This window comes from Rhagoletis zephyria, unplaced genomic scaffold (assembly GCF_001687245.7).
Source record: "Rhagoletis zephyria isolate East Lansing unplaced genomic scaffold, Rhagoletis_zephyria_1.1 Rzeph_scaffold_01223, whole genome shotgun sequence".
Classification (NCBI taxonomy): Eukaryota; Metazoa; Arthropoda; class Insecta; order Diptera; family Tephritidae; genus Rhagoletis; species Rhagoletis zephyria.
In genome coordinates this window covers 37,685-57,177 of record NW_016158307.1, presented here as the reverse complement: position 1 = coordinate 57,177, position 19,493 = coordinate 37,685, and the positions used below count along the sequence as shown (strand labels likewise).

At 35.3% G+C, this 19,493-nt stretch overlaps 1 protein-coding gene across 1 annotated transcript in view; it reads right to left on the bottom strand.

Annotated features, from left to right (window-relative positions):
* The window catches only part of LOC108363238 (glycoprotein-N-acetylgalactosamine 3-beta-galactosyltransferase 1), a 54,777-nt gene that overhangs the window by 20,544 nt on the left and 14,740 nt on the right, over window positions 1-19,493 (bottom strand). The window contains exon 2 of the mRNA XM_017616532.1: window positions 8,982-9,075. Within this exon, the coding sequence (XP_017472021.1) occupies window positions 8,982-9,075 (94 nt within the window). The remainder of the gene's footprint in view (window positions 1-8,981; window positions 9,076-19,493) is intronic.

Here is a 19,493-nt window from a genome sequence, read left to right as displayed (position 1 = left end):
AAATTAAAAATCTAATTTTGGGCGGGACGAAGTACGCCGGGTCTGCTAGTTATTTCATAAATATTTCAAATTTTTGTGTTTTTTTTTTCATTTTGGAAGAACCAAACAATTGCTTTCAACTGGGTTTTATTATGTAACATTTATTAACGGAAAAGTAGAATACATTTTTTTCAAAATTGCTACTTTTTCTGCACTTGCACTAAAAAATTTAAAATAAAATCTTCACAAATAAGGCTCCACTGAACACTTGCAAATTTTATAAGCTTTCATTCAAAAAATTAACCAAATGAGTGAAAAATTAAGTCTCCAGTGAATAATGAACACTAAATGCCAGTTTTGAAACTCAGCGTGCAACACGTACTGGGCGCAACTTTCCCCTTTCTTTTGAGAATTTTACTCAAAGTATGTATATTAATTTTTCTATCAGTATTAGCAATGATTCGTGATTTATAGATGGCACGCAGATTATCGATTAAATAGCAACCCTTAAGAGAGGTGCGAAACAAACTGGCGAAAGTTTTCATTATATTTTATAAGGGACATTATTATTATTTTATATTCTCTGTTAAAAATTTACCTCTGAAAAATCCAGAACTGATTTAAAGGACAGATTAAGAAATAAAGGACAAAATGCGTCCTTTATTTTGAAAAAAATTATAAAGGACAGAGAGCTAAAATAAAGGACGGTCCTTTGAAATAAAGGACTGATGGTCACCGTAAATATGCCACATAAATTTGGTTGAATTCAGTGAAACCGTTCTCAAGTTATGAGGTCACACCAAAAACGTGCACTTATTTTTATATATAAGATAATGAAAACCTTCGCCAGTTTGTTTCGCACCCCACTTCTTCTTCTTCTTCTTTTTTGGCGCTGTAACCGCCTGCGCGATATACCAGCACGGGCATGATGAGTGAGTTATAGAGCGCGCTTTTCGTACGTCGAGATAGGACTTTACTCCAGAATTGCCTACTCAGTCCAAAGTAGCACTTGTTGGCAAGAGTGATTCTATGTTGGATTTCAATGCTGACATTATTATCGGTGTTAATGCTGGTTCCCAAGTAAACGAAATTCTCTACTTTCTCGAAATTGTAACTGTCAACAGTGACGTGGGTGCCAAGGCGCGAATATGCTGACTGCTTGTTTGATGACAGGAGATACTTCGCCTTGTCCTCGTTTACCACCAGACCTATTCGCTTTGCTTCCCTATCCAACTTGGAAAAGACAGAACAGACGGCGGTTTTTGTTAGCGATGATGTCGATGTCATCGGCATAGGCCAGCAATTGCACGCTCTTATAGTAAATTGTTCCTGAGCGGTTCAGTTCTGCAGCTCTTATTATCTTCTCCAACATCAGATTAAAGAAGTCACATGAAAGGGAGTCGCCCTGTCTGAAACCCCGTTTTGTGGCGAACGGCTCGGAGAGGTCTTTTCCAATTCTGACGGAGCTGGTGGTATTGCTCAACGTCATTTTACACAGCCGTATGAGTTTTGAGGGGATGCCAAATTCAGACATAGCGGCGTATAGGCAACTCCTTTTAGTGCTGTCAAAAGCGGCTTTAAAGTCGACAAATAGGTGGTGAGTGTCGATCCTTTTCTCGCGGGTCTTTTCCAAGATTTGGCGTATTGTGAATACCTGGTCTATGGTGGATTTGCCAGGTCTAAAGCCACACTGATAAGGCCCAATCAGTTCATTGACGGTGGGCTTCAGTCTTTCGCACAATACGCTCGATAAGACCTTGTAACCTATGCTTAGAAGGCTGATCCCGCGGTAGTTGGCGCGAATGGCGGGGTCACCTTTCTTGTGGATTGGGCAGAGCACACTTAAATTCCAGTCGTCGGGCATGCGTTCATCTGACCATATTCTGCACAAGAGTTGATGCATGCACCTTATCAACTCCTCGCCGCCGTACTTGAATAGCTCAGCTGGCAGGCTGTCAGCTCCAGCGGCTTTGTTGTTTTTCAGCCGCGTTATTGCTATACGTACCTCGTCATAGTCAGGCGGTGGAACGTCGACTCCGTCATCATCGACTGCGGGCTCGGGTTCTTCTTCTCCACAACTTTCCGTGCTGCTACCATTTAGTAGGGCGGAAAAGTGTTCCCTCCATAATTTAAGTACGCTCTGGACATCAGTTACTAGGTCGCCATTATTGTTCTTACAGGAGTGCGCCCCGGTCTTTAAACCTTCCGTAAGTCGCCTAACTCTCTGGTAAAATTTTCGGGCATTCCTCCCGTCGGCCAGCATTTCAAGCTCATCGCACTCACGTATTTCGGCCTCTCTCTCCTTGTTGCGGCAAATACGTCTCGCTCCCTCTTCAGATCCCTATAGCGGTCCCACATAGCGCGCGTTGCGCCCGATCGTAGCGTGGCCCTGTAGGCGGCATCTTTTTTCTCTGCAGCTTCCTGACACTCCTCATCGTACCAGTTGTTCTTTCGGGCTCGCTGAAATCCGACTACTTCTTCGGTGGCGGTACTTAATGAGCGGGAAATGTGGTTCCACTGCTCGCATATGTCGGTTTGTTGAAGAGTGCTCTCTGAGAGCAGGTGTGAGAGTCGAGTAGCGAAAGCGCACCCCACTTACGGGTTTTTATTTAATAGGTAATCTTTGCACAATCTATAAAGCACAGGGAAAGTTGTGCCCAGTACCGTGTTGCACGCTGAGTTTCCAGTTTCACTGAAAGAGAACAATAAACCCCCTGCTGCACAGTGGTTCTAAACTGGCATTTAGTGTTCGTAATTCACTGGAGCCTTCATTTTCTTCACTTAATTTGATATTTTTTTTTTATTAAAGCTTATAATATTATTATTATTATTATTATAATATTTGAAAGAGACCAGTTGAGCCTGATTTGTGAATTTTTATTTGATGATATTAAATTTTTTAGTGCAAAATGCAGAAAAAGTGGCTATTTTGAAGAAAATGGAGAGTACATTAGTTAATAAATGTTACGTAACAAAGACTAGTTAAAAACAATTGTATGGTTCCCCAAAACGAAAAAATTACAAAAAAAATGTTTGCAATGTTATAAAGAAAGGTTCACAAACATATATTTTTTTTTGGTTTTTAGTAAAAGTTGGTTGAAAAATGAAGAATGAATGAGAATGGTGAATTATGAACATTAAATTCCAATTTTGAACCACTGTGTGCTGACTTCGGTAAATGCATTTTGGCAGCAAAGGATGGCGAAGTCATTGAAAAGGATTTGGCTTAATTTTTCGGAATCGGTTAATTAACTCGTAAATATTTGATTTAAATTACGATATGGGTAAGGTACTTTTATCATACAAGTTGTATGTACGTATTCCCAAATAATTTTGAAAAAAAAGTTTCCTTTATTTTACATTGGTTAATATGGTCACCGTACTATTAACGTAACATACAAATTCGTAAGCTTCTTTTTGTTCAAATGAGGTCCCCTTATTAAAAATATAATAAATATTCACATCAAGCTACTAGCGTTCATTTTACTCACGAACTATGTTTCCTCAATAGTTACTCATCCCACCCGTCACACTCTAACACAGTTTTTTGTCTTAATTTAATAATGCCAATAAAGCATAAAGTGTCATCGTTGTCCCACCCGTCACGTTTGGAAAATGTCAAATTTCTATGTAAATTATATAATTAAATTTTATACTTTATCAATTTCGTATTAAACTGATATGTGACTTCAAGTGTTAACAGTTTGACACTTGTCAAATCAATGGTTAAAGAGAATTTACTAAAAGTTTGAGCACAAACGAATAAAAATGTCCCACACGTTACTTTGGAATGCCCCTTATTTATGTCAATTTAAATCTACAGGACACAGTGCCTTACAGACTAACGGAAAATTAACAATATATGCCTACTGAATAATCGAATTTAAACTCTTCACAAAAGCAGATTTAGATAACGAGAAGCCAATTAACTTAGAAGAAAATAAATCACTAAATTACTTTAGGGCACGCGAATTAGGCGCAAATTTAGTTCTGCAGCTATCAACATAAAAAAGGATGGAAATTATGCAGACTTCTTTGCAGAACATTAAAGCTAATCTGCTCAAGTAGAATTGGGCAATCGATTATGTCATTAATTACGTTGAAAATATAACATTATTTAATTATCAACAGGCGTGAATGATAATGGGACAGGATCCTCTAACCACAATGATCGCAATGCATGCGGCGTATTAATCATGAAAATACCAAACAATAACTTGGTTGAAAAATCATTGTACTTTTGGCTCAGTGCAAACAAAGTCACTTTCGCATTTATAATAAGAATAATAAGAGTTTAGCTATCAAGAAAATATTTATCCCACTTTAAGTAAAACCTTAATTTTGAAAAGGCCAAGTGGCAAACAAACTTGTGCAAAAAAAATCAAAACTATCGGTCTTGTTAAAGTAAAGTGGACAGTTTTCGGACTTTGAAAGATCTTGATTCTATAAATAAAAATTTTTTAAAAATATTTCGGCACCCAGAGCAGTGTTGCCGTTTTTACTACGATCGAAGTTTTTCACTTCACTTTTATGGCCAACACTTCTGCACTTCCTATTTGACAAAATCACTTCGATTTTAAGCGACCAGAATTCGCCAACAAATTTTCTGATTTTGTTTTTACATATTTTTAGTAGATATATAAATACAAATGTATATTATGTACGTCTCAAGATGGCATCAGACTTTGTGTTGAACAATTAATTTTTTAGAAATTTTTGCTTTCTCTAGCGGTTTATCGTTTCTCTATTATTGGCTGACAACCCCAATTTACAAAAGTACGCGTCGGTTTGAAAGCGGTAGAGCTGCAAAACTATCGATAGTATAGTTTTATTTTAGGAAAAACATCCATTGTTTTTGGGCGATAGTCGATAGTGCCGGTGCATTGAAATTTTGTGATCTTTACTTAAATAAGTGACGCGGTAAATTGAACTAAGGAAAATATTTAGAATTTCACGCTTAAGATGTAATATTTCGTCGTTGCGCCAACAAAAACGGCTATGTGATTTTTGTCATTTTTTTATTGCATACTTTATTAACACTATCTATTGCCCACATTGCTGCATTTACCGTTCTCTTATATATTTTTGGTTTAGAACTGACCAAAAACAGCTATGTGCAAGCAGTACGAGAAATACTCTGAAAAAACGGGTATTCGCTTACTTGCTTAAAACTGTTTTTGATCGCAGGCGAATCTGATGAGTGTGCTTTGATTTCGATGTAAAAAAATAATTATAAACCAAATAAATACATACATACATATCTATGCATATACCACGAGGTAGACAGTGTCCACTCTACATTAGAAAATGTATTCAATCCACCGATATATGTATTCACCCATGGACTACATAGTATGTATGTAAGTCGTATGCGACAGGCGAAGCCTTCACATCCTTATATTATTAATTATTTAGAGTACAATTTTTTTTTTACAACTATTAGGGCAGGTAAAAAACCTGGGGAAGCGCCAGTAAGCAGTATCAGAAGTTTGCTTCATAAAAATGGTGTAGTCAAATTAAAGTTGCGTCATACCGACTGGTGGACATCATTGCCATAATAACGAGCTCTGTAATTACAACAATACGAAACGGAACTATTGTACGACGGTCCAAAAAAAATACCAATCTAAACGCAGCAGCCTTCAAACGTTAAAGCAATATACTTATACACAAAGATTTCCATTCTTTTTATGATAATCTACCTCGATAAATACTTAGTTTTACATTTTAATGCAATTTACAATGTTCTGCAAATTTGCACAATGTATACAAATGTGAAAGCATTTAATAAAAATTAAATTATATTTATATTGAAATTATTTCTTGTATATAAGAGCTTTCATTGGATATCACCCATCGAAACTTTGAAAAAGTAAATGGGGTCAAGTTAATACGCTGACCGCAAACAGTTCGCATCCCTGGCAATTTCATGGTTTGTACAAAATATGTGTCCACTCACCATTTTGCATTAATTTTTATTACAAAAATCCAATAAAAACGTTTCTGACCATTTTCATTACATAACAGTAGCAACGGGCAGTTCACTAATCGAGTCCTGAACTTCTTATACATTGTATATAGGCCTAACGGCAGTATTATCTACAAATTGCATACGATTCCATACCGCCAAAAGCAAATTTAAATCGTGTATAAAAACAGCTATGTGCTGTAAAGCGGCGCAAATGTTGATCACGTCGTAATTGGTAAAAAAAATTGAAATTTCCCCAATTTCCCCTACCTGTGTCCGCCATTGATAGTATACGATACTATCGAAAATATCGATCGTATTTTTCAAACTGTCGAATAGCGTCGATAGTTTTTCAGCTCTAGGAAGCAGCAGAAATTCACGATTTATATTCAGTTCATATTTTCTTAAATAACTGTAATTATTTAAACCCGTTTTTTGTAGCATGTCGAAGAGGAGTGGTATTAAAAGGTATGAATTTTATTTACTTTTAATTGAATTTTTTTTGCAGATGCTTTTACGAATGTGTGGAAAATGTCCGCCAAATGNTTTCCGAAGAAATTCGGGCTATTCCGGCCGAAATGCTCGAAAAAGTTGCCCAAAATTGGACTTTCCGAATGGACCACCTAAGACGCAGCCGCGGTCAACATTTAAATGAAATTATCTTCAAAAAGTAAATGTCATGGACCAATCTAACGTTTCAAATAAAGAACCGATGAGATTTTGCAAATTTTATGCGTTTTTTTTAAAAAAAAAGGTATCAAGCTCTTAAAAAATCACCCGTTACAATTGCGGTGGAAAAAAGTTACACAACTTCTTTGGATGCAAATACATACTATTGCTCGAGAGATCGAAAGCTACTAGGTAGAGAGCAGTACTGCTGACATTTCTTCCATTTCATCAGAACGTAACGCAATTCGAAAACCATTTAATCAATATTTTCGACCACAGTGGACCACTAAATTGGGATAACCTCCTTAAGAACATATTAAGAAAAAATTTTTACATTTGGATAAAAATTCACGTTTTACTCACAGTGCAGCACTTGGACCAAACCAACTTTTTTTTAAAAGACTGAGTCATAATAAAAAAAGTAAAAATACAGACGTGGTGGTAAAAATTGGTATCGTTGTAAAGGTGATTAAACCCCGTTTCTCCTGATATGCATATTTTTATACTTTGCATATAAAAATTTGAGAAAGAACACATAAAAGGAAAATTTATTTTATATATTGAATTTTTATAAAAAAATAAAAAAAATACTAATTAGTAATTAGTAAAACTAATTAATGAATACTTTATTTAAATAAAACGGAAAATTACTTTTAATTTTATATATAACTTGTTACGTAAAAGACATGGTGTTTTTATATTTTTATATGCCACAGGCTTCTGTTACATTTACAGTGAACCAAATATTTTTAACCGACTTGACAAAAAGGAGAAGGTTATCAGTTCGTCGGAATATCTTTTTTATGTATGTATGTTTCCGCACAAATTTGGACCACGTTAACTGTTTTCTATAATTATTTTTTTAAAGGAAAGGTGTTACCTCACAGGTAGTCCCATACTAATTTGGTTTGAATCCGGTCATTGGATCATAAAGAAATTAACGATAATCGATTTTTATATGTGAATTGAAGTCGGTAATGTTTATTATATTTTTATAACAGTATAGCTGATTACTTAACAAACACCATATACATAAATTCAAATTTCAGACTGTGTGCAAAAATTATGGAAAATTTGTATCGCCATCTTTAGAAGAAATATTGGTTTTTAGTTTTTAAACCATTAAATTTTAATATAAGTGCAACTTTGAACTACCTGGGCCTTACCATTGATTTTTGGAATTTTTTTTGTTGACTGTGTTCTGTATTTTTTTTCATACAAAGTACATATGTTCGCATATGGAAGAAGGTATATATACTTATGTTTATAGAATCAACAATTGGACTTATATTTAACAAACTTGTTTTTATATTAAATTTTGCACTAACTAAACAAAAGTTACGTTGTAGTTTTACTTCACAGTCTTGAGCGGCCATTTTTTAATCCAAGGGAACAACTATCATCAAAATTTGATGCGATTGATTTAATAATATTAATTAATTATTAATTTATATTTCTAATATGATTATCATGGTTTTAAGGTAAGCACAGTGCACATAAGTACTGATAAGAATTGAAAATTATAAAAACACCATCTGATTGGTTTTTTAACCGACTTCAAAAACAGGAGGAGGTTATCAAATCGTCGGAATATATATATATTTTTTTATATATAACGGGTTACATATAAACCAAGTACTTTTCAAGCAAAATACCAAACCGACATAAAACATATGTACATATCTACTAAAAATATGTAAAAATACAATCAAAAAATTTGTTGGCGAATTCTGGTCGCTTAAAATCGAAGTGATTTTGTCATAATCTGTTTATTGATTTTAATGAATGATATGGCTCGGAATTAAACATTCATTTAGAAGTAATGTCTAAAAGAGACTACTTTTTATAGCTCATTCAATTTCAGTACAAAAATGAACAAAATGAACATTTTAAGTTCCTCAAAATTCGTGCTGATTTTTGTGAATTTTTTTGGCGGAGGTGTCTGGCATTTTCATCCACACAAAATACTTATGTATGTTCTAAAATACTCTTATTTTTATATCGAAGAAAATGCACAACTTCGAACATGAGCCTTATTATACCGAAATTAAATTGGCTATAAAAATGCATGCCCAAAACTTTTAAAAAATCTGATTCAAAAATTTAAAATTTGGATAGGAAGTTTTTGAAATTGGTTGAACTTCGCATTTATTGACAAATTTAACAGGCATAATTACTTGATTTCAGCATGATTTGTTTATGAATTACAAATGAGACGTAAATTACGATAATGTGGACATGCTTTATAAAATACTTTTTCTGTTCAAAATTTTAAAATCGCTAATATGAAAACCCCGAAAATGATGCTGTTTGAAAAAAGTCTGTATCCGCCACTGATAAAATACATATGTATGTATGTACTCACCACGCCATATCGAATCAACTGGTAGCCGAAATAGATTGGTGTCTGTGGGTAATATGCGTACAGCATATAGCGTAAATTTTCCATGACCATGTACCTTTATTAAAATGAATGAAATTTAAGAAAATCATTGGCATTTAACTAAAACATATTTAGTAGAATATTGATAATAAACTACATTATTGTTAGCGCCAAAAAATAATTTTAAAATCTGTAGATTGTTGTAAGTGATATGCACTTCCTTGCATAACAATTTTTATATTAAGAAGATATAATGGTTGTGCAGTTGGCCAACTCTCGTTCTGCATTATCGCGTTATCAAGAATTTAAAAGTATTTTCACAAACTCACACCGAAATAAATGAGGTTTTAAAGGTTTTTTTTTTATCACTTTACAATAACACAGAACGAGAATTGACCCCCAGACCTGAAATGGCAACTTCGTCTTTTCACTAAACTCTATGGCCCGTAGTAATAGAGAAGTTAGAAAAACCTTTTAACGATTTAGAGTAATCATCATTTTAACTCTTTCATAGTCAACTTAAAATGCATTTTATGACAAAAACAGAATTTTAACTTTAAAATGAGGAGAACGCGATTTTAAAATGGTAAAATGAGGTTCTAAAGGTATTGGCCCAATGCAGGCTTGCTTTGCTTGCCTCGCTTTGAGAACTGTCAAAAGTTTTTTGGAATACAGTATATTTTGCTTTGCTGCCTTTATGCTTAAGTGCACATTTAAGATACCTACCCCAAAATGCGCATCTGAGACATTATTTTTAACATTTATAAGGAAAGTGCTCCGATAGATGCATTCAACATACCTGCCCATTGGCGATACCTGCCTTAAAAATTGTGCAACTAGTATCAATTATCAAAGAAAGTATTACGTTTACCTGCACTGGCCCTACAATTACCTAATTTTACAAGCTTTTATTTATTTTGCTCATATCGCAGAACAACGAAAATGGCTATCAATTTATGTAGTTATATAGATAAGATACCATTCGAAAAAAATTTCGCAGGCATTATTTTCTACGTGATAGGTGCTTCTCCATTATTTGGTTTCATAGGGATTCGAATACCTTCCTCATTGAAGTAGTAAAGACAATTCGCTTAAGTGCCTTTTTCGGTTAGGTGCACAAGTTTTTCGTGCAAAGAAGGATGTGCAGCTAAGCAAAATGTATTGTATACTAAAACGTATGAACGCTGGCCAAATGGCAGCTTTGCTTCACTTGCTTTAAGCGCCTCAAAGTTTCGAATAGGCAAATGTTTTATTTGAAAGCATTTTGTAGGCTTTTGACAAAAAGGTATGTTCCCGTTCTAAATGAATTCAAATTGTGAACAAAAATTTGCTTACGTAATTAAAAAAATATATGTATATATAATATGAGTAATTCAAAGTTTAATAAAAATGATTACATGTTTCCTTATTTATATTTAACATATCGCTGGCTGAAAAGTTGCTAAGTCCATTTTTATAAATTTTACAGGAACTTTGAATATAACATTTTCCGTGTTTAAAGCAAAGCAAAACTCCATACGAATCAAAAGGATACGATCTTTATTAAAAGATTTCGTATTATTTTGGCCTTATCGGATTTTCGGGGCCTCTTCTGGACTTAGAAAATTTGCCTTTAATTGAATATAAACGAGAAAAAATAAAACAAGTACCTTAATCCTTAATTTCTCTTGCTTCCTATATCACGAGGTTTCACAAATTGTGGACTTAGCAACTTTTCACACAAAGCTAAGGATATTTTTGATGTCAAACTACTGGTCAGTCGTCTCTTGAAAAATTGGATTTTTTTTGTTTTAAATAAATGTATCTATAGTTATAAATGTATAATTATTATTATTCCTTTGAAATGCAAAAATTAATTCGCATCAATTTAAAAATAAATGTGAAAGGACTGTTTGTATTTTTTTTTTAGTTATCTGGAATTTTGTGGGAAATTTATTCTTAGTGTAAGGGAACAGATCTTAATTTTTTAACTACAAAGCTGGTAGCTTTGACAGCGTTCCAAGCCGCCATTTGGCCAAACGAGTTTTTGAAGTAAATCAAAGCAAATTAAAGTAAGTAAGGCGTGCAAAGCAAGCCTGCAGTGGGCCAGCGCCTTAAGTTTTGTTTTGCTGTTGAAGTAGTAAAAGCAGAAGCACCCAGGTTCGGTCCCCACTCCAAACAAATTTTTTTTAGTATTATTACTTTTTTTTAATATAAATATTATTTTATTTTATTTTATTGAATTTTTATTTGATTCCCTTTTTTGTTTATGGTATTTCACATAATTGTAGTTGTTTATGGTATTTCACATAATATTTAAAAGAACAAAAGAAGGTGTAAACAAATTTTTTTAGGGAGTGGGATTCGAACCCACGACTTCCCGGCTTGCTAAATCCGCAATCCTGCAGCGGACACAGAGTGAACTAATTAACGTACTCATATTTCTTTATATTGCCGAGTAAATTTTTTCTCTTCATATGGATACTCTACTCCTCTCATCTTAACAAAAAGCTGTTTTTAAAATGTCTATGATTGCCACAAATTAAAATTCTATTCTAAACGTGAAACTTTATTTTACCAAGAGAGAGGTTTAACTTACGAGTATGACTATGGGCCTATCAATTCTTCCAACCTTTTACTTCATTAACTGTGGAAAACATAACCAAAAAATACCACGTAAACACATAACCGGGGTGCCCGTGTGTCCACTTGCTAGTTTTTAATGTTAATACTGTTTGAGCACTAGTCAATTAAGAATGTTAATATATTAGCCGCGAAAATTCAAGTATGTAAATACACAGAAGAATGCATACAACGACATGCTATCTTCCAGTGCATACAAAAGGTAACAGAAGATAACATAACGAAATATTTTAACAAATCAAAATATTTAATGCCTCTAAAGTAGCACCAAGGGTTGCGCGGATTTTTTTTGCAACAAGATAGTTGTCCGAGTCGATTTTTGGACTTCGAAATGTCTAAAACATTGGAAGCGTGACTTTCGCGTGTCGCAAAATGTCGGAGACAGCCACGTGGTTTGAGGGAGCTTTTTGAAATTAAGCACTCCAAACTACCATTTTCGGGCCTTAGCGAAGTTGATCAGTCTCTGTCCGTTATCAGACATTCCGTCGTGAAATTTTTCGAGATCACCAAGCACGATTTTGCTATCGTGACGGGGGCATATCTTGAAAATTCTCGCTTTGATTCGGATTGTAGCGTGACGGTCGTCAAATAAGGTGAACGACAGTATTCCGCGACGGGATCGTAGTATTATGTACGCCTGCCATGGTCGTCTAAAGCCCATCGCACAACCCTGGTGTGACTTCTCGGATTAGCTCGCTTCCGAATGGGTGTTCAATTACTAATTCGTGTAAACTCTGGAAGTCGTGAGCTGCAAGATCCGGATGCAGAATTATAATTTTCCACACCACTGCGTGGTGAACGGTGATCAATAGGTTTGAAAAAGCGAGTGGCTGGACATTTCTGCTTATTCTACGTATAGAAGATGAAACGCAAAAAAGCAAAAACAACGAAAAACATTTTTTAATGTACTTTTAAAGATTTTTAATAAAAATCTTACGACGAAACCTATGAACTGCTTGTTACTCGCTAAGTTTTTCATATAAAAACTAGTGGACACACAGGTACGTAGGTTATGTGTTTGCGTAGGTGTCGACTTTTGAAGCTTATAGGTGCGGTACCACAGAACCGAGTTTCATAAATGATCACTCAAACGACGCAAAAATATATAATCTTCCTAGATCAGAAGTATTGGTACTTTAGCCACAGCAGTTCAAAATTGCTAGTGGACACACAGGTACCCGGTTATGCGTTCTAGGGTAAATGCTGTGGACTTTACGATTTCCGATCCATGACCTCAATATCTATTTATCAGTATCTGCTTGTAAAAACATGTAGGAAAAAAATGTCAAAGAGCTTAAACTTGCAGGCTTTTACCCTTACCAAAACTTTGCCTTATGGCATAATCGACAGCGAAAGACTGCTCTAGTACACTGATTATATTTTTTATTCCTCAAAATACTTTTAAAATGAAAATTTTGAAATCGCCATTATATCATTCAAAATGCTTTCCGGAAAAGAATTTATAAGAGGTCAATGCGGTCAATTCTATAACATATACTACCCTAGCAAATGATTTTCTAAGGTAAAAAATGTGAAAACATAAAGATTTTGAATAACTTTAATAATTATTTTTAACTAATTCTGCCAACATCCTCAAAATAATTCAATTTTTAAAGAAATTCGATAGATAAAATTGCAAAAACATACAGTGCGCCTGGGCCACGCTGGAGAAGGGAAATTTACATTCAGTCCTGCCAGAAGTACGGATTTTTCCTTACAGTGGTACGGATTTGCGGTGGTGAAAATGGTTGTATGGATTGAGTGTACAGATTTTTAGCTTTCCGATAAGGTATACGGATTTTTGGTGCCTGTTTTTTCCATATTCAATTACACTGGATCACAAATTTTAGTTTGGTTTTTGTTTTCCAGACGCCACCTGTCCAATTTCTATGTAGAATTGCTCGGTGATTCCGAAAATCGAGTTAATTTGTTTTTCTATCAAGCTACTGATGAAGAAAATCGATGGATAAATAAGAAATAATGAGTGGTTAAATGAAAATGCGCAAAAATTTTTTTGTATTAAATATGAGCAGAAAAGCGTGTTACTCAGGTGTACGTGGCGTATGAGTAACTTTCTTTCCTGCTCATTTTTCATACAAACAAGTAAGAAAGTCTAAGTTCGGGCGGAGCCGAACATTAAATACCCGGCGCAAATATTAAATATATGTTTTTTCACCTTTCCGAAACCTACCGCTAGATGGTAAGCCGGGGTATTAAATTTGAGTAAATTAGCGTCCTTAAATTTCGAAATATTGAAGTTTCAAGCATTTCTGAAATTTACCGTTATATGAAAAGCGGCCGTAATTTTAGTCCGATTTCAATAATTTTCAACTCTTTGCTTTCATGTGGCAAGCACAATAACCACACCGAGTTTGGTACAAATTGGTAGAACGGTTACCGATATACATATATGTGATCATAAGTGGGCGGTACCACGCCCATTTTCCAAAATTTTACCATAAACGTATTTCCTGTTAAAGAATTGTTGCAAGCATCAATTTTGAATAAATTAGCTTCAATATTTACTGATTTATCGAAGATTTTGTATTTCTCAAGATATACACATGTAACCATAAGTTTCGTCTAAAAATTGTTGTAAATATCAATTTTGAGTAAATAATCTTCAGTAGTTACTAAAATATCACAGTTTTCGTATTTCCGAAAATTACCGTTATATGGGATGTGGGCGTGGTTATTGTCCGATTTTATAAATTTTCGGCCATTTGGTATGTTGTGCGAAGGCCAACACTGTGTCAAGTTTGGAAGAAATTAGTGCAGCGGTTCCTAAGATATACAAATGTAACCATAAGTGGGCGTGGCTACGCCCATTTTCCAAAAATGTATAATATTTTTCTTTTTCGTCTAAAAATTATTGTAAATATCAATTTTGAGTGAATTATCTTCAGTAGTTACTAAAATATCGCAGTGTTCGTATTTCTGGAAATTACCGTTATATGGGAAGTGGGCGTGGTTATTGACCGATTTTTTAAATTTTTGGCCATTTAATATGCTATGTCAAGACCAACTACAATGCCAAGTTTGGAAGAAATTGGTGCAGCGGTTACTAAGATATACACATGTGGCTACGCCCATTTTCCAAAAATTTATAATATTTTTCTTTTTCGTCTAAAAATTATTGTAAATATCAATTCTGAGTGAATTGTCTTCAGTAGTTACTAAAATATCGCAGTGTTCGTATTTCTGGAAATTACCGTTATATGGGAAGTGGGCGTGGTTACAGTCCGATTTCGTCCATTTTAAATACCATCCTACCTTGGATAAATGGAAACCTACATACCGAATTTCGTTCAGATATCTCAATTTTTGCTCGAGTTATCGTGTACACGGACGGACGGACAGACGGACAGACGGACGGACAGACAGACATGGCTTAATCGATTTATTTTTTCATCCTGATCATTTATGTGTACATTCGATTCGTTTTGGCTGTTACAAACAACCGTTATGTGAACAAAATTAATATACCCTTGTGCACAAGTGCGCTCGGGTATAAAAATCTTTGCGTATTTTCATTCGACCACTCATTATTTCTTAATTTCATTAGTAATTTGATTTTTTTTAACAGATCAGGCTTTAGCACAAATGCAAAAATTTGGCACCGAACCTGTTATTTTTAAAATTTTTCTTCTGTTAAAGTTTGATTTTTGTCATTAAAAAATAAAAATAGCTGGAAAGGCTAATTAATTTTTCAGAAACTATAAGCTCTATCGGAAAGGGATGTATATACGGTTTAAGGAGAACTTCATTGGCTTTCATTTGCCGTACCTTATATTCAGATTTTTAAATTGGTCCGTAAGATATACGTGATTAAGCGGAACCAATTTTTGCTTTAAGCTGAATAACGGTAAATTGAAAATATTTCAAAAGCGTATCCATAGAAAAAAATTAACTCGATTTTCGGAATCACCGAGCAATTCTACATAGGAATTGGATAGTGGCATCCATAGAACATTTTTGCTGTAAACCAGTGTTATCTAAGTCATGAAAGTTTTCTCCATGTAAGAAATGATATGTGGCAACACTTGTTTACTTAATCCATATGTTTGACCAGATCGCGAACATGTTACTTAAAAGCTCAAAGTAAAAAATAAACAAAAATGGAGGACTCTGACGTAGAAGTGGTTACTCGTCCAAAAACTCGACAGAGTGTAGAAATTCTTTTGGGACCAAATAAAATAGTGGAATTTTGCAAGGCAAAAGTTTTGACAAACGAAGTGTAGTCAAAATCAGCCAGCGTCTCTCTCTTTGTTGAAAGTCCGTAACAAAAACATGTACACGTAAATTAAATATATTAACATCAACGAGATTTTTTGTTTACATTTGTAACTACTTACATTACTTTCTTATGACCTTAAGGAAATAAAAACGGAAGTATTTTTATGATGGTATGAGGTGGGTTTTGCCGAAGGCTGAGGTGAGTTCAGTCGATCCAGAGTCCAGCGGAGGTCCCACTACCCCCACCAAATAAAACACAATATTCTCGTGTATTTAATTCGAGCACAGACACACACACGGCGCTATGACTAGAGTGCCGGCAACCTTATGTCCAAAGAGAGGGAGAGAGAGAGCGGGAGATTACGTTCGTTGTTGTCGTGCGGTCGGGTCGGAGTGGATGACGACGAGAGCGCTAGCAGCCCGGCGGATGGCTCTCAGGAGCGGTGGAGCAACGGTGAGGGCACTAGCAGCACGGCGGGTGATTCTTGGTAACGTCGGGGAGTCTGGTGAGCAGCTGAACGGCGGAGCGACTCTCGGAGATGGCGAAGGCCTCTCGATAGCTGCGGGGTAGCAGTAGCGGCGCAGCAGATGAATCCCAGTGGCAGCGAATGACTCTTAGAAGCAGCGGAGTAGCAGTAGCGCAGCAGATGATTCTCGGCGAATGGCTCTCACTAGCTGCGGAGTAGCAGTAGCGGCGCAGCAGATGATTCTCGGCGGCGGCGGATGGCTTTCAGCAGCTTCGGATGGCCCTCGATAGCGGCGGACGCTCTCGATAGCTTTGGATGCTCTCAACGGTGACGTACAGCTCGGCAAGCGATTCCCGGCGGCGGTTGGACGACCTAGCGAGACTGACTGATCAGGCACCGCCGCTCCCATAATTGCACACTGCGTGAGTAGGGGCTGGAATGGAGGCGGCAGTATCCGCGGCTCGGCCAANTTTAAAATCGAATCTGGCCACCACTAAAAATTTTCAGCGGCAACACTGCCGAGGACACACCACTAGACGCCAACCGACTAGTCAAGCCCATCGCTTACCTAGCGAGACTGACTCGACTGCGCACTTGTTCAGCTTTTTATACCCGTTGCTGCGTATTTGGTTTGAGAATTCGTCGTGTGCGCTGTCCCGATGGTAGCTGGCGAACGAAGTGGTTGGTATGCTGCTAGTAGTGTTTTGCCTGATGCTGTATGAGTGTGCCAAAGAGTACATATGTACATTGTTGCGTATGTACGGCGGTGTATATATGTGCAGTGGAGTGTGTATGCTTCGTTTGGACGTTGTCGATATGCACGATTGAGAGAATACAAAGGTTGCGCCGATCTCGGACCGCTATTCCTCTCTTAACGAATTTGACAGAATCGTTGTTTGCATGACGTCACACTTGTGCAACTTGTTCACGTTTTCCTTGCAACATTTTTTCTTCTTCTTCCATTCTTGCTCACGTTTTGGCATTTCTATCTCGCAATTGCACCAGTGTGACGTCACACAAAAGTTATTCTCAAAAATCCTCTCTGATCGGCGCAATCTTGTATTCTATCATTCTTGGTCGATATGTATCGGAAGGTATGTATATGCGTTGTTATGTGTGTACTGTGGTGTATGTACGTATGTATGTATAGTGGGATATGTATGTACTATTGTATCGTAGCGAATGCTACATTACAATGGTTTTGTAACTGAATTTAATACTTTTTATTTTTTTTTAGCAGTAACTTAACATTAAATATAATAAATAGGTTCTTAAAATGTTCTAGTCAGTAAAATTAGATAAATTTGGTAGGAAAATTGAAAACAAATTTTGGATCCCCAGTCTTGCCCCTAAATTTCATTTGGCAACATTCCGCCATTTTGGATTTAAGTCTTTTTGGTTTTTTTTGCGATTTGCAATCTTATTTTGCATTTTTCATAAAAAATGGTTAAATACAAATATGTAGAGAATTTAATTTCCCACATTTGTCATATAAAAGTTTTTTTAAACAGAGCATTTTTTATTGTAAAAAAATTAGCAAAAACTGCGAAAAAGTTTTGCATTGTCACGGCTTCGCCATTTTTTGACAATTTCTGTTAAAGCTACATAACATATTGAAATCCTAAAGTTGTAGAGAATTTCATTCTTCACAACTTTTATACATTTTTTTGTACGATGCTTAGATCACGGCCGGGAACGTGCCAACTATAGCGATCAGCCCCGTAAAATTAGATAAATTTGGTAGGTAAATTGAAAAAAATGTGTAACAGCGATTTTTTGATGCAGTTTACTTCTATTTGACACGTAGATCATGGATCCACAGTCTTGACCCTAAATTTCATTTGGCAACATTCCGCCATCATATAGTTTATATATTATATTTATAGTTTATATGGGTTGTCATATAGTTTCTAATTTATTGATTGAAATATTCTAGTTAATTAAAATGTTACAAAGTGGGCTTCCAATGAAAAGACTTTAAACTAAATTAATATTATCGTGTTTTTAATATACATATGTAGTTGCCACCTACTTAAAAAAATGGTGCACGTATTGAAATAATATTTAAAGATATCTAATATTGGTATGAAACGAAAAGAAGCCNTTCTATTTGACACGTAGATCATGGATCCACAGTCTTGACCCTAAATTTCATTTGGCAACATTCCGCCATCATATAGTTTATATATTATATTTATAGTTTATATGGGTTGTCATATAGTTTCTAATTTATTGATTGAAATATTCTAGTTAATTAAAATGTTACAAAGTGGGCTTCCAATGAAAAGACTTTAAACTAAATTAATATTATCGTGTTTTTAATATACATATGTAGTTGCCACCTACTTAAAAAAATGGTGCACGTATTGAAATAATATTTAAAGATATCTAATATTGGTATGAAACGAAAAGAAGCCAGGTGAGCTTCTGCGATATTTATTTAAAAAGTTTATAACTATGAACGGTAAGTAAATTTTTAATGATACCCCTGCAGGGAAACCACGGACTAGTGAATCAAATTTCTAGTTCCGTACTAGGTCTTTGTCGCCAAAAAGGAACTAGTCCGATAGGAACTAGATCCCCACCAGTCCAAAATCGGCGAAAAGTGGTACTTTTAAAAAACTAATTTTTTCCAGTTTTTTTTCACTAGAAATCGATATCTAAAGTGACGAATTTAGAAATGGTTCGGAACTGTAGAAAAAGGGATGCCGAACGAACTAGACCTTATTTGTCGAATTTTGAACTAGTTCGGTGGGCGTGTTTACTTTACATATATATGTGTTCGGCGGCTTTTTTCTTCAAATACGCTTCTATTCTGCGCTTCGCATATGCTTATTTATAGCTTGGTAATACAAAACAAAAATTTGTGTTAACATTTCAACATCTTGGGACCGTCTGGAATCTAAGAAATGTACTGAGCTATAACTTTACATTACATAAAAAAATTGCCCATTTAACAAATATGTGTAATATATGTGTATGTACCCTGCAGGGAAAGCTACCAGTTGTGAACTAGAATTCTACCGGTTTGCGTTTCAGCCGAACTAGTTCACGTTCTATCCTTTTTATACCCGAGCGCACTTGTGCACAAGGGTATTATAACTTTGTTCACATAACGGTTGTTTGTAACAGGCAAAACGAATCGAGATAGATATAGACAAATGTATAC